The sequence below is a fragment of the Pseudophryne corroboree genome, chromosome 2, assembly GCF_028390025.1.
Source record: "Pseudophryne corroboree isolate aPseCor3 chromosome 2, aPseCor3.hap2, whole genome shotgun sequence".
Lineage (NCBI taxonomy): Eukaryota > Metazoa > Chordata > Amphibia > Anura > Myobatrachidae > Pseudophryne > Pseudophryne corroboree.
In genome coordinates, this window is record NC_086445.1 from 238,725,854 (window position 1) to 238,742,683 (window position 16,830).

General features: G+C 44.3%; 1 protein-coding gene across 6 annotated transcripts in view; it reads left to right on the forward strand.

Moving 5' to 3' along the window:
- BAZ2A (bromodomain adjacent to zinc finger domain 2A) overlaps positions 1-16,830 on the forward strand; it is a 441,771-nt gene that overhangs the window by 338,609 nt on the left and 86,332 nt on the right. For all 6 annotated transcript variants that reach the window (XR_010211400.1, XM_063952546.1, XM_063952545.1 and 3 more), the window contains exons 21-23: positions 11,818-12,028; positions 12,454-12,609; positions 12,745-12,905. Coding sequence is in view for 5 of the 6 variants with exons in the window: in XM_063952546.1 (XP_063808616.1) it covers positions 11,818-12,028; positions 12,454-12,609; positions 12,745-12,905 (528 nt within the window). In the remaining variant the exon portion in view is untranslated. The remainder of the gene's footprint in view (positions 1-11,817; positions 12,029-12,453; positions 12,610-12,744; positions 12,906-16,830) is intronic.

Consider the following 16,830-nt stretch of genomic DNA (forward strand, 5'->3'; position numbering starts at 1 on the left):
GTAAAAGCCTGTAATGTGCTTAGATGCCTGGAAGCGCCTGTTAGATTGAGCTCCCGACTCTGCTAGGAGGTCTTCAAGTTGAACAAAAGAAGGGAACTCAGCGGCTACCTTCTTCAAACACTTAAATTCTGGGCGCTAGACTTAGAGTTCTGCTCTAAATCCTTGATACTAAGTGCAGATTTAACTGCCTTGATCAGGGCCTCCACATCCACCTGTGGTAGGGAGTCCTCTGAGATAGAGATGGTTTCAACATCTGAGGTAATGGAAACCTTATCCTCGTGACCTGAAGAAACCTCCGAGTCAGAGTCCTAACCAGACAGGGGCGCAGAGCTATTTTGAGTGGTAGGTTGGCGCTTGGATTGGTGGTGCCTGTCTTGCATCTGCTGGAAAGATGCTGACACCTGCGCCAACTCCTGCACTGACTGAGTGAAGGAATACATCCACGGTGGTTTCATGGCAGACGGCAGCTCGTGATGTGTATGTGAATGCCAATACATATACTGGTGTTCACAACTAAATGTAGAAATAAACAGAGAAAGCACAATAATAACCATTCTAATCAGGTGCAATAGTGTTGATTACCCTTAAAACCAATTAGTGCTGCAAATAGCAACCTGGTTTGCCTCAAACCAAAGAACATCTCTAAATGATAATATTCTTAGCAAAAACAAAGAGAGCACACATATGAACAGATACAATCTTTTTAATTAAATTATATAGATTAGACATACATTAAAAAAAAAAAAATTTTATTTATGTGCTTTTCCTTGGAGACACAATTAGCAGTTCAAATGGCCTATCCCTGTCTGGGACCAGAGATCATGATATTCCAAGTATCACACACACACCAACCATGCCTGGTAACTGTAAAGTGGGTGGGGTTGAATTATTACTATCCCAATTCTTCACATACACAGTTCTACAACAGGTTCCATCACTCAAGTTTACATCATTTGAAGTACATTCTATCAGAATTTACACTCATTTTTATCTGTCGCCCACCTGGGCAACCCAAACAATTTCTAGATGATTTTTTAGCCTGGCTCCCTCACTTATCCTCTGACATCTCCACTATTATCATGGGAGATTTCAATATTGCTATTGATAGTCCAAAATCTGCTGCTCATGCTTCCAGTCTACTCTCTCTAACCTCCTCTCTCGGCCTCTCACAATGGACTGACTCCTGTACACATCTGGAGGGCCACTGCCTTGATCTAGTATTCACCAGATTATGCTCAGTGTCTGAATTCACTAACACGCCTTTCCCTCTCTCAGATCACAACCTTATCACCTGCATGCTCTCCTCTGATATTTCAAACTCTGTGTCTCTGACATCCTCCTCAAACCCGCAGAAATATTAATGCAATTAATCTTCAAGAACTTTCCACCTCACTGCATCAACTGCTTTTACCTATTTCTGCATTCACTTCTGCTGAGATGACTGTATCACACCTGAACCAGACTCTAGAGATAGCCCTTGACGAATTGGCTCCAGCCACCAATCACTCTCCACGTAGGCCTAGATGTCAACAGCGGCACTCTAAAGTTACAAAACACCTACAAAAACTGTCACGTAAAGTTGACCGCCAGTGGCGTAAATCTCGTATTCCAAGTGACTTCCTCACATATAAGACTGTCTACCGCTCTTATCGTAATGCTCTGGACAATGCCAAACAAACATATATCCAAACTCTCATCTCTGCTCATCCTCTAACCCCAAACGACTTTTTAATACATTTAAATCACTTCTTAACCCTCCTTCACCCAACTCACCAGCAGGGCCACTCTAGGCAGCTGCCTAGAGCGCCGGCCACCAGAGGGCCGCACATAATCATTTCCACAAAAAAAGTAAAAGTTGTCCTACTTTTACATGACATCGGCAGCTGTGGGTCCTATTAGCCACAGCTGCCCCTATGCCCGACCCCACTGTGATCCATCACCCCACACTGGTGGTCAGGCGCTTGGGTTGTCGCAGTGAGTGCTGACATCTGCTGTGATATCAGCTACAGCGTTAGTATCAGTCACAGACAGCAGGCAGCTAAGGGCGTGTGCACATGATGAAGTGCATGCCCCGTCCTAGCTCCTCTATCTGCTCTTCCTCCCCGGCCTCAGCCCCAGATCTCTCACACACAAGGCGGGACCTGCTGTCTGCTCTGGAGGAGGTGGGAGCAGTGTGTGCACGTATTGCATAGAGCTCCAGACTGCAGTGCAGCAAGAGAATGCCTGGTCCATGTGCAGCAGCAACTGGTGAGTTGTTGTGATGGGGTTGGCCTGGGTGTTGTAGTGTATTGGGGGTGTGTGTGTGTACTGTAGTGTATGGGGGGGGGTTGTAGTGTATGAGGGCTGTGTGTGTGTTGTAGTGTATGAAGGGGAGGGGTTGTAGTGCAGGAGGGGATGCGTCTGGGTGTTGTAGTGCATGAGGGGATGTGTTTGGGTGTTGTAGTGTGTGAGGGGATGTGTCTGGATGTTGTAGTGCATGAGGGGATGTGCCTGGGTGTTGTAGTGTGTGAGGGGATGTGTCTGGGTGTTGTAGTGCATGACTGGATGCGTCTGGGTGTTGTAGTGCATGAGGGGATGTGCCTGGGTGTTGTAGTGTGTGAGGGGATGTGTCTGGGTGTTGTAGTGCATGACTGGATGCGTCTGGGTGTTGTAGTGCATGAGGGGATGTGCCTGGGTGTTGTAGTGTGTGAGGGGATGTGTCTGGGTGTTGTAGTGCATGACTGGATGCGTCTGGGTGTTGTAGTGCATGAGGGGATGTGTTTGGGTGTTGTAGTGCATGAGGGGATGTGCCTGGGTGTTGTAGTGCATGAGGGGATGTGCCTGGGCGTTGTAGTGCATGAGGGGATGTGCCTGGGTGTTGTAGTGCATGAGGGGATGTGCCTGGGTGTTGTAGTGTATGAGGGGATGTGTCTGGGTGTTGTAGTGCATGAGGGGATGTGTTTGGGTGTTGTAGTGCATGAGGGGATGTGCCTGGGTGTTGTAGTGCATGAGGGGATGTGCCTGGGTGTTGTAGTGTATGAGGGGATCTGTCTGGATGTTGTAGTGCATGAGGGGATGTGTCTGGGTGTTGTAGTATATGGGGGGGGTCTGAATATTGTAGTGCATGAGGGGATGTGCCTGGGTGTTGTAGTGCATGAGGGGATGTGCCTGGGTGTTGTAGTGTATGAGGGGATGTGTCTGGATGTTGTAGTGCATGAGGGGATGTGCCTGGGTGCTGTAGTATATGGGGGGGGGGGGTCGTCTGAATATTGTAGTGCATGAGGGGTTGTGTCTGGGTGTTGTAGTGCATGAGGGGATGTGCCTGGGTGTTGTAGTATATGGGGGGGGGGTCTGAATATTGTAGTGCATGAGGGGATGTGCCTGGGTGTTGTAGTATATGGGGGGGGGGTCTGAATATTGTAGTGCATGAGGGGATGTGCCTGGGCGTTGTAGTGCATGAGGGGATGTGCCTGGGCGTTGTAGTGCATGAGGGGATGTGCCTGGGTGTTGTAGTGCATGAGGGGATGTGCCTGGGTGTTGTAGTGTATGAGGGGATGTGTCTGGGTGTTGTAGTGCATGAGGGGATGTGTTTGGGTGTTGTAGTGCATGAGGGGATGTGTTTGGGTGTTGTAGTGCATGAGGGGATGTGCCTGGGTGTTGTAGTGCATGAGGGGGTGTGCCTGGGTGTTGTAGTGCATGAGGGGATGTGCCTGGGTGTTGTAGTGCATGAGGGGATGTGCCTGGGTGTTGTAGTGCATGAGGGGATGTGCCTGGGTGTTGTAGTGTATGAGGGGATCTGTCTGGATGTTGTAGTGCATGAGGGGATGTGTCTGGGTGTTGTAGTATATGGGGGGGGGGGGGGGTCTGAATATTGTAGTGCATGAGGGGATGTGCCTGGGTGTTGTAGTGCATGAGGGGATGTGCCTGGGTGTTGTAGTGTATGAGGGGATGTGTCTGGATGTTGTAGTGCATGAGGGGATGTGCCTGGGTGCTGTAGTATATGGGGGGGAGGGGGGGTCTGAATATTGTAGTGCATGAGGGGTTGTGTCCGGGTGTTGTAGTGCATGAGGGGATGTGCCTGGGTGTTGTAGTATATGGGGGGGGGGGGGGGGGTCTGAATAGTGTAGTGCATGAGGGGATGTGCCCGGGTGTTGTAGTGCATGAGGGGATGTGTCTGGGTGTTGTAGTGTATGGTGAAGGGGGGGGGGGGGGTCTGAATATTGTAGTGCGTGAGGGGATGTGCCTGGGTTTTATAGCGTATGGTAGGGGGGATTTGTCTGGGTGTTGTAGTGCATGAGAGGATGCGCCTGGGCGTTGTAGTGCATGTGTGGATGCGCCTGGGCGTTGTAGTGCATGAGGGGATGTGCCCGGGTGTTGTAGTGCATGAGGGGATGCGCCTGGGTGTTGTAGTGTATGGTGAAAGGGGGTGGGGGGGGGGTTCTGTATATTGTAGTGCGTGAGGGGATGTGCCTGGGTTTTATAGCGTATGGTAGAGGGGATGTGTCTGGGTGTTGTAGTGCATGTGTGGATGCGCCTGGGTGTTGTAGTGCATGAGGGGATGTGCCCGGGTGTTGTATTCATGAGGGGATGCGCCTGGGTGTTGTAGTGCATGAGGGGATGCGTCTGGGTGTTGTAGTACATGAGGGGATGCGTCTGACCGTTGTAGTGCGTGAAGGGATATGTATTTCGATTTTTTTATAATGTCCCAAATGTTTACTATTTTATTTTTTTCAAGACACGGATTGCTATATATTCTACTATTTGATATAACTTACTAACATTGAGTACACTTAATACTGGCTATACGTGTTTACATGGGATTAGTATGAAAAGCTGGCGGTAGGGATGCCGGTGGTCAGTATATCGACGCCGGCATCCCGATTGCGGAAATGCCGACAAGGGTGCACAGGGTACCCTAACCACCCTGTCCGCAGCCTAATCCTAACCCTCTCTGTCTGCAGCCTAACCCTAACCTCCCCTATTGGTACTTAACCTCTTCGCTGTGGTGCCTAAACCATACCCCCCCATCCGACCGCCTAACACTAACACTCCCCCCTTAGTGCCTAACCCTAACCCCCCCCCCCTGCAGCCTTACCCTAACCTCCCCCACCCCGCATCCTAACCCTAACCCAGTCGGAGTGTGCCTATACCTAACCCGCCGTCCCTCAGCCTAAAGCTTACTCGGCAGTTCATACTTACCTTCGGGATCTCGACGGTCGGCTTTTGGATTCCGGTGTTGGTATTACAGCTGCCGGGATCCTGAACACATACCATTTACACACGTTAAATAATTAATTAATTGATGGTAATTGAATATCTTTGCCCTTATAAAAGGAGATAGGAGCACCCTTGGATCACTTTCTCTTTGATAAAGCCCTCTGTAATGGGTAAAACACGTCAAAGGTTGCCCACACTGGTGGTTATCTACTCAATTACTTTGAAGTGCTTACTGGCGGATCCGCATATGATTGAACTTGAGAAGGGGGTCCGCCTGTGGCTCCTAGCACCTATACCTGCTGCACAAGGCTATACAACAATAGTGGGCAGATGCTTGGGAAGGAATTTTTTAAAACAACCTTCCCTGTGCATCGTCCCTCTGAATCGGCTACTGTTCATATTTGCACATATTCCATGCGCACCCCTCCCGATCTGCCTGCTGAACATGGCGATGAGCAATCTCCTCTTTGCATGATGCACCATAGTGTAGCTTATCGAGAGTAATGTTTGTTCGGGGGGTTTTCAGGTTAAACATTATTTAAGTTTAATAGTGTATGAAGATAAACATATTGCTTCATTATGACATTGGGATTTTACAGATAAATGTTGCTAATTTACAAAAAAAAAAAAATTAGGTCCAATTTATTTGAATAACAGCAGACAAACTTATGGGCCATACACACTGGCAGATTTCACTGAAGGATATGAACGTTCTCGTTCATTAATGAATAAGAACTCGTTCATATCGTTCAGTGTGGAAGCCCCAACAATGAACGATGCGCGGCCCTGCGCTTGTTCATCGTTGGTGCCCCGTCGTTTATGCATGCAGGCCAATATGGACAATCTCGTCCATATTAGCATGCAGGGCTATGGAGCTGGGTGATGGGGGAGTGAAGAAACTTCACTCCCTCCATCACCCCACCGCCGTATCGGCCGTCAGGCAGCTCGGTGGTGTGTCGACAAGTGTGTAGGGCTCATTAAACCCATTAAAATAATATAAATATTGGTGCTGTAAAATAACTACAAGTGTCTTTATAAAACAAATCCAAGAAACCAGTAGACAAGAAATGACAGAACCATTATTTGTTTTTATGTTATATGCCATTTAAGTCACTTATTGATTCATTGTAGCCTAGAGAAATAAATAACTACATGAGGACACTAGACGGTTCCATCTCTCTATCCCCCTTTATACCCCTGTCTGTCCCCTCTGCTGTCTTTCTCTCTCTCTCTCTCTCTCTCTCTCTCTCGCTCCCTCCCCCTCTTTTTCTGTCTCTCTAGTCCTCTTGCCCTCATCTCTATCCCCATCTCTCTCTCTCTCTCTCTCCATCTCCCTCCCATCTGTCTTTGCCCCTTCTTTCCTTTGTGTCTTTATCTCTTGGTCTCCTCTTTCTCAGTTTGTCCCTGTTCTGTTTTAGTATGTTTCTGGGTTGTTTTTTTTGCGCTCTTTCTTCTGATTGTTCTTTTCTCTTTTTTTGTGTCCCATTCTTCCACCATGTCCATAATTGTTGGTTTGACTCTATCAGTGTTTTCTATCTCTGTAGTCTTAATATGTGCGTGCAACTCACTGACATGCGGAATGTTGTGCGCTTGACCTCTTAAGCTATAAATTTAAAAGCGCATTGCTGCAAAATTGAATGTTACATATTTACAGGAAGGTGGGTGGGTGTCCTGCCTATTTTGTCAGTCCCAGGCCCCACAATTTCTGATGACAGCCATGTGTGCATCAATGGAAAGAGATGCATATGACTCAAAATCAGGCCAGTTATCTCTAACTATATAACTTGAAGTGTATATTCCATTGATGGGCTTACTATAGTAAATCCAATTTACAGCTTATTTAGGCAGTGCTGATTATTTAATAGCTTATAGATAAAGGTGGGTACACACTAGGTGATGTGCTCAGTGAGAGACATCGCCTAGTTTTTCCCCTCCCGGGCCGGGCCGCTCGACTGTGGGCATACACACTGGGGGAATTCAAATGTTTGAAAAGTCGGTTGGGTGTCTGTTTTTTCCTGTCTGTTAGATAGGAAAAACAGACACCCAACTGACTTTTCAAACAATTGAATCTCCCCCACTGTAAGATATCACTAATGATATCGCACAGTGATGTCATGCCGCGGTCGGCCGGAGCATGCAGTTTTGGACGGTGAGTCCAAATTGAGCTGCATGCACAGCCGACACAGAGGGTCATTGACGACCCGCGCATCGCTCATTGGCGGCAGCTTACACACTGGGCGATAAAGTAAACAACGTCGCTCAGGATGGGTCAAATGAGCGATATAGTTTAATTTATCGCAAAATGTGTACTCACCTTTACTCTCACAGTGGATTACGCCATCAGTGGTTAAACTATAAGACCATATATTTGACTCCAAAGATTCAACATAGAGAGAGCAACTGTGCAGTACTACTATTGTTCTTTGTGATTAATCATTGACGGTGTGCTGGTACCATTGTTTGTAATACTGCTTGTAGTCCATCTCTTTGTGCAAAGTGTGTCACCATCCATAGTTGTGCAGAAGGAGTGTGGGAAATACTGTTTACTGTTGGTGTGTTTGGGGTTTTTGGGACGTGTAACTACAGAACACGGACTTGGGTAAGCAGGGGCAATATAGTGAAACTTTGCCTAGGGCGCCTAGAAACCTAGCACCGGCCCTGCTCACCAGCCACTATCAAAGCACAAGATCTTGCTTCCTACTTCAATGACAAGATTGACAAGATCCAAGATGAAATGCTATGCTGTTCCTCAACCAATGACCTTACTCAATTCCCTTCCTGAACCCTCTGGCACTTCATCTTCATTTGATCCCACAAATGAAGATGAAGTATCAACACTCTTCTCATCCTGCTACTCTACTACCTCTCCTCTTGATCCTATACCCTTACAAATAAGTAAAGCTCTGTCTCCTGTGCTCATTCCAACCTTAACATCTGTAATCTCTCTCTCTCTCTGTATCTTTCCTTCACTGTTCAAGCATGCAGTGATTACTCCCATTCTGAAAAAACTAAATTCTGACCCTAACACTCTCTCAAACTACCGTCCCATCTCTCAGCTCCCATGCCTCTCCAAGCTACTTGAGAAACTTGGCTACACTTGCCTCACACACATTCTTAGCTCATACAACTTATTGGACCCACATCAATCAGGCTTTCGCTCCCAGCACTCCACAGAGACAGCATTGACTAAAGTAGTGAATGATTTGGTCAGTACGAAGTCTAAAGGCCATTACTCACTACTTATTCTTCTAGATCTCTCTGCTGCTTTTGACACTGTTGACCACTCTCTTCTCATACAAACACTGCAATCCCTAGGTCTTCAGGATATGGCCCTCTCTTGGTTCCTATCCTACCTATTTAATCGCTCTTTCAGTGTCCGTTTCTCTGAATCCACCTCCTCTTCGCTACCTCTTTCAGTTGGAGAACCGCAGGGCTCAGTCTTAGGTCCTCTGCTTTTCTCTATCTATACCTCATCTCTTGGGAAACTAATCATCTCTTTTGGATTTCAGTATCACCTGTACGCAGATGATACTCAAATCTACCTATCCTCTCCTGATTTGTCTCTATCTGTATAGGGCCGGGTCGCTAAATGCCTCTGCCGTTTTATCTTGGATGCCCTCTTGCCACCTCAAACGTAATATTTTCAAAACAGAGTTAATTATATTTCCACCGGCCAATAGCAGTTGCCAACCTGATATCTCTATCACTGTTGAGAACTCTACCTACACCACAAGCTCGCTGCCTAGGTATCATACTTGACTCAGAACTGTCCTTTGTTCCCCACATTCAATCTGTCTCAAAATCATGTTACATGCATCTAAGAAACATATCCAAAATACGATCATACCTTACACAAGATACTGCTAAAACCCTAATCCATGCTCTCATTATCTCCCACACTGATTATTGCAATAGTCTTCTTACTGGTCTTACTAAGAAGAGACTCTCACCTTTACAATCCATTCTGAATACAGCTGCAAGGCTAATATTCCTCGCTAGACGTTCATCGTCTGCAGACCCACTATGTCAGTCCCTCCATTGGCTACCTGTATTCTACCATATTCAATATAAAATATGGTTACTTACACACAAGGCTATTAACCATACTACACCAACATACATATCTTCACTTATCTCAAAATATCTCCCAACCCTTCGCTCTTCACAAGATCTGCGTCTCTCATCCACACTCATTACTTGCTCCCATGCACGATTACAGAACTTTCTTAGGGCTGCACCCACTCTGTGGAATGCCCTACCACGTACAATAATACCGCTTTCACATCGCAAACCCTGCTTTTGAAACGGTTCTTTAAACGGTTCTTAAAACGGGCAGTTAAACCCCATTCACATCGCATGTTGTAACTGGTATATTACCGTTTCATTACCGTTTTGGTACCTTTCACACTGAACCCGTTTCTCCCATAGAAAACAGTGGTTGTCATTTTAAATGGACTTTTCTGGCCCACACATTATTAATAATTATTAATTCATTATTAATAATTTGGCTAGTCATACGATGGAACCCAGCAGCTTCAAGCATCTTTACCATGTTTTTGAAGATTACTGTCCTTCACTGTCCCACTGATTTGTCTACATATTTCTTCATCACCTCTGATCCTAAGCAGCTCCCTAACCTCCTCATCACTCCAATTTGCCATTTTAAACTGTATTCTGTATAATAAAATGCTTCTTCACTCTCATGTGCTTCCTCCAGTTTATTCCCTGCTTCTGCCTGGTGAAATCATGCATGGAGACAGCCTATCACCTTCTGTGGTTTGGAAATACCGTTTCTGAGCCTTTCACATTGCACAATGAAACGGGACTGAACCATGTAGGACCATGCTTTTTAACAGTTTTAAAATACCAGTAATCTGTAACCAGTAAATTCAAAGTGGCCCTTTCACACCGCAGCTGGAACCGTTTTGGAAGGCTTAAAAAACTGCAATTTACCGGGTTATAGCTGCGGTGTGAAAGGGGTATAATGCTTCTTTCACATCGCAAAACCTGCTTTTGAAATGGTTCTTTAAACGGTTCTTAAAACGTGTCTGAGCAGTTAAACCCCCTTCACATCGCATGTTGTAACCAGTATATTACCATTTCATTACCGTTTTGGTACCTTTCACACTGAACCCGTTTCACCCATACAAAACAGTGGTTGTCATTTTAAATGTTTATTTCCTACTTCTGCCTGGTGACATCACGCATGGAGACAGCCTATCACCTTCTGGGGCTTGCAAATACCGTTTCAGACCCTTTCACACTGCACAATGAAACGGGTCTGAAACGGGTAGGACCCTGCTTTTTTACCGTTTCAAAATACCGGTATTTTGAAAACGGTAAATTGAAGGTGACCCGTTCACATCGCAGCTCGAACCGTTTAGGAAGCCTTAAAAATCGGCAATTTACCGGGTTCAAGCTGCGGTGTGAAAGGGGTATAAGACTCTCCTCTAGTCTTCAAACCTTCAAGCATTCCCTGAAAACCCACCTATTCAGACAAGCTTATCAAATTCCAGAACCGCTCACATTACCTTCATAGTTTTCCTATCCAATTATATCCCCTCAGTACAGTCCACACATCCCCCACACAATTTCTTTCTTCACTCTCCCTCCCGACCCTGGTTCATCACTGCTGTGATGTGATATCACGCAGCCCACCAGAACCGTTACAATCTGGTGGACAATTACACAAGGATAGGTGCTATTTATTGCATATCAATGCCTACTTTCCCATAGATTGTAAGCTTGCGAGCAGGGCCCTCCTACCTGACTGTTTTGTCCTCTAATTGTGTCCAGTTGTAAAGCGCAACGGAATTTGCTGTAAATAAATAAATATGTTTAGCTGTTAATCACTTAATAAACATAGAAAAGCCCCACAGAGGAGCCTGCTAGATTATCCAGATCAGTTGTCCTTGCTGTTGGCTTGGATTTAAATGTGCACAACTGGACAGTCACAATGTCATACTTGCAGCCAGCATTGTGCTCAACCTCTTCCCCATTTAGAAACAATCCAAAGTTCTCACCATCACAGTCATACCCCTTTCACACCGCACAAATAACCCGGTATATTGCGGTGTGAAAGGGGTAAGTCCTGAATTCCTGGGTCGCCTGAACCGGTATTCCAACCTGGGAATAAAGCAGGGGTTATTCCTGGGTTGTTACCGGGTCGGGTGTGGTGTGAACGGGTTACCTGGGTCGATTCGATCCGGGAACCGTTCGCACTATGGAGGAGACAGCATGGAGATGATATCATCTCCAAGCGCCACCTCGGCTCCCACTCCCCCCCTCCCCCCCATGGCCACCCAACCTGGCAAATTGCTGGGTCGTGTTGCCAGTCTGAAAGGGGTCTCATGGCGGGTCGCACTGGGGAAGGACCCGTGTTAAATTTTAGGGTGCAACCCGTAATTGCGATGTGAAAGCTGTATCAGTAGCTCTAGGAAGCTCTGCGAGTGGCCAGTGACGTGACAAACAGCTGACTTGTGCCCACGGTGTTCCAGTCTAGTGTTGTGTGGAACTAATACAATATATAACTTACATCTCCATTTTTAGTGCTGTCTCTTCTGAGTCACAGGCTATCACTTGGACTCTACTAACTTTCTATAATTATCTTATGTTCTGCAGGTCAAGGCGCTGGCAGAGGACAGGCATCATTCTTTTGGCACTCCACTACCATCTGTTTCTGCACTTTGCCATGTATGTAACAAGCCTTTGAGGAACGCCACCACATGTAGCTCAGCACTGGAGAAGCGTAGGGGACGACCATCCAGTAAGATGTTCACTCAAACAGAGCAAAAGTACTTCAATCAGCTTATAGACCGGCCCATAGCTAGTGGTAAGTTCCTTTTACAATCCAGCAGTCCTGCTCCTGGTCTCTTTATTTATAACTGCCCTATAGTCTTGGGTAGTACAATCTGGGACTTTCGTGGTAAGAACAGAATGTTTTGGAGGGTTTTTTATAAATAGAAATTAATTCTGTTAATAAAAAAGTGTTTGACAACACAGTATATAGATGTCAGGGAGTCCGTGTGAGTTGAATTACCCCTTTAGCCCAAGCTGGGCATATTATTTTATCCAGATGAGACAGGTAGTTATGTGAAAATGCTGCACAATGAAAAAAAAAAATTCTTAAGTTATAAACAGGTATGTAAAACTTGTGTATGTTTATAAGGTAATTTCAATTTCTGAGCCCCTTTTTATATGGCTCATCATTTAGTTTTGAAGTTAACACTTAATTCTCTCTGTTTCATTGATGTATAGACATGAAAAATACATGGTGGTGGATAAAGGACCCAGTCATGCTGGAATCATTACTAAAATCTCTGCACCCACGAGGCATTAGGGAAAAATCTTTGCACAAGCATCTCACAAAGCATCTTGGACACCTCAAGGAAATGTGCGCCCGGACGGCTACCAGTAAGGTTTTTCAGTTCAAGTAATGTTTCTTTAGAGATTAATTCAGAGGCTAGAAAGGTGTGAAATCATTCTTCCAGTGTATAAATGTAGCGTTTGAGTAAGTGATTACCATTTAATTTGTTATCCCATTTACAGATTCCCTTTTTGAGTCCAAAACCACAGAAGACCACTCTGTGAGTCAGGAAGCACTGGACAAATGGTCAGTTGAGCAGTGGACATTCCAAGTGGATCTGTCTGTCCTGCAGTGGGTGGAAGACCTGGAACAGAGAGTTATGATGTCAGACCTGCAGATAAGGGTCAGTCACAACTGCCGATATCATTTTCTTCTAATTATTGTACTCTTACTGCAGATCATCTATAAGGGATGTGGTCAATTTACCTACAATCAAAATGCCGACAGCAATTGCCCGACGGTCAAAATCCCGACAAGGTCAAAATACCGACATGATCAAAATACCGACATTTAAAATACAGACAAGGTCAAAATGCAGACATTTGCAATGCTGGCAGGTCAAAAAGTCGACGTGAGTTTTTCATGATTTTTTCATTGAAACCGGCTTGTTCATACTTTACCATCCCAGTAGACCTAGAGGGGGAATATAATAGTGTGCCGAGCGCAGCGAGGCACCGTGCCCGTAGCATGACGAGCACAGCGGTACACTTTTATATGGTGTCCATGTTGACCTATGTCGACATACAGACCAAAAAACAATAAAAACCTCTTGTCGGCTTTTTGACCTGTCGACATTTTAAATGTCTGTATTTTGACCATGCCGGGATGATTTTGACCATGCCGGGATTTTGATCTTGTCGGGAATTTGACCGTCAGTCAATTGCTGTCGGGATTTTGATTGTAGGTATTTCATACCGATCCCATCTATAATACAGCATCCGCTGGATTTCCAGGTGTCCAGACAAAGTCTTTTCTCCATCAGGCCAACATCGCTATCTCCATTTGGGCTGCACAAATAAGAGTCTGTCCTCTATAAGCTATAGCTGCAGGAGTTTATTCTTAACTAACAAAACAAAATAGGATTGTGTTGGGTTGTAGACTGGGTGAAACCTAGACAAACTGATATTGTGGAACTATGTGAATTTAACATTTTTTGAATGTAATAAAGTTACATTTTATATTCTGAGTGTTAATTATTTATTTTTGAGAACTACATTTATATGGTCGCCCATTAAATCAGTGCTTTACCCAAGTGATCACAACATGTATAGGGTGGCCATAAAGAAACCACCTCTATCCAGATCTATCTGTTGCTTGTTCTAACAACCAGAACATCACCAAATTTGGTAGACACACAAATTAGGACAGACAATGAATAACAAAACTAAACTGTAATGACCAATTACCTTTGTTGTGTTACTTTTACAGGGGAATGGGAATGGGAACTCTACTGCACTAGTGTTGAATTCTATGTCATCAACTAGAAAAACCCCATTATTTGTTCAGTAACACAATGTTAAATCAGACCTGGGGGCGCTGTCATAAAATACATTGCCAATATATCAGAATTGGTTTCAAAGAAAGGGAAAAGGATTTGTCTTGTAATGGCGCACTAATAATAATAATAATTGTACACTTAAAATATAACTTTTATTAATATTATATTAAAAAAGCCTGTAACTGTGAACACGCGGCTGTATATCTGGGAAACAACAAGTGAAAGACAAAGTGTGACACAATGTTAAAACCACACACTGCACCAGATATGTTATTCAGTAAATATAGAGTCAGTATTACATATTATAGGTACTATAACCTTGAGTGATATTTTTGTTGTCAGAATGTATGTTGTCCCAAATAAATCAATACCAATTGTGTTGTGTCGTGTTCTTACTAGTATGCAGTGACACCTAAATTCACACATTAATGGGCTAAGCGGATTCATCACCCATTGGTTAGCTCTATTAGATATTAGGAATTGTGACGCTGCTGGCTAGTGTGATCCTCTCACCAGTCCCCACCTATTCACTGAACAACTGCTAATCGCAGTGATGTTCAATAAATGTTAGGGCAAGTAATGTTATTTCTCTATATTATCACAAAAAGTGATCGCAATAGTATCTTCAAAATGATTAAATATCTGTAAGTATATTATTAGCCAACGTTCTCAGTCTCTGCTGTCAACGTTCCCTGATCGGATTCACTGTTCTATTATAACCACATTGTGTACATCTTTATTCCATTTTATTAATTGCTGTTGCCCATCTCCGCCTGTTCCCACAGCATTATTAGGAAACTTTACAACACACTGTTGTAAAGTTCTTTATTTCTTATTGAATGGTTATAGATATCTTACAGAATATAATGGTAGATATGTTGCTATAGTCTAAATGAACCTGATTGGTTGACAGTGTGAGGGAAACGCTGCACTGTCACTGCAGTGTAAATACATTCCTGAAGCCAACTAAAATGGTCTCTATATTTGGGATATCGATAATTGGGCTCATCTAATGTGGTCTGGTAATATTAACTGTACACATTATATAATCCTTGTGTATTACTGCCCATTTGCTCGTAATATGTCCCATGGCCTAGCAGGGTCAGGCATTCAGACAATACTTGAGCTGAATATCTGACACTAATTTGCAACGATGTTGCACTCCTTAAATGATTAAGTTGCAGTTCACCATATAATGTCAGTGATTGCGTGCATAACTCCACATTGCTGAGCGCTCAGACTGATGTATGAATTAAGTATGTTTTAGTGTCATTAAACATCAATGCAATCTTTAATCTGTTTTAGTTCACAGTAAGTTACACGCGGCTGTATATCTGGGAATCACAGTGTCAGGTGTTCAGACTGATACATGTACTAAGTGTCTAACATTATCAATTCACAATGTTGCAATCCTTAAATGGTTCAGCTGCAGTCCACTATGTATTGCGTGTGACTGCGTATGTTGCACTATAAGCCTTTATTAATATGTTCAAATACACTGGGCTGTAATTGCCTATGTTAAGCTGGTCTGAACGGCTAGTACTCACACCCTGCACTGGTAGTAAAGGTCATGTCAATATCCCTGATTGATTAAGGTCCGTACTGCATATACCACATTCTGATCTAACACATCATTTTCATGCACGTATTATTAAGGGGGTGGTCTTCAGTTTGCTGGCGGCCGGGCTCCCGAAGACCAGCATACCGACAGCTTTTCTCCGTCTTGGGGGTCCACGACCCCCCTGGAGGGAGAATAGATAGCATAGCGCACCATCGTGCCAGCAGCGTGGCGGGCACAGCGTGGCGAGCCCAGAGAGCCCGCAAGGGGCTCATTTGCGCTCGCCCTGCTGTCTGTATGCCGGCGGTCTGGATTCCGGCGCCGGTATGCTGGCCGCCGGGAGCCCGACCTCCGGCATAACATACTACACCCTTATTAAACATATTGGTGCAGTGTGAATCGCCAATGCGCATTTCACAGATAGTTTCCTCAGGGCTAACCAGAACGTCTCCGTAAACGGATTATACCAATACACTGTAATATTGACATGACTTTTACTACCAGTGCAGGGTGTGAGTACTAGCCGTTCAGACCAGCTTAACATAAGCAATTATAGCCCAGTGTATTTTTGTCTAATATATAATAGAGCTAACCAATGGGTGATGAATCCGCTTAGCCCATTTATGAAAGAATTAGAACACAGAACATGTTAAGTGTGAATTTAGGTGTCACTGCATACTAAGAACACGACACAATACAATTGGTATTGATTTATTTGGAACAACACGCATTCTGACAACACAAAAATATCAATCAAGATCATAGTACCTATAATATATAATATTGAATCTATATTTACTGCACAACATATCTGGAGCACTGTGGTTTTAACAGTATGTGTCACACTTTGTCTTTCACTTGTTTATTTTTAATATTTCACAGTTAGACTTTTTTAATATATTAATAAAAGTTTTATTTTAAGTGTACAATTATTATTAGTGCGCCATTACTTTTCAATTGCCAATCGTATTTCCCTTTCTTTGAAACCTTTTGTTGTGTTACACTAATGATCACACAGCAGTAAAACATTTGTGCGTTTTCACATTGTGCTGCACCATATTTCCCCTATCGCTGAACCTTTTCGCAGAATCCTGCTTCTCATGTCCTGATAGATCTCCCTGCCGCATTTGGGGCATTCTGATTGTTAGATCAAGGTACTGAATAGGCGAAGTTGAATTATGGCCACACTGTATATTGTAACCCTAAGTACTA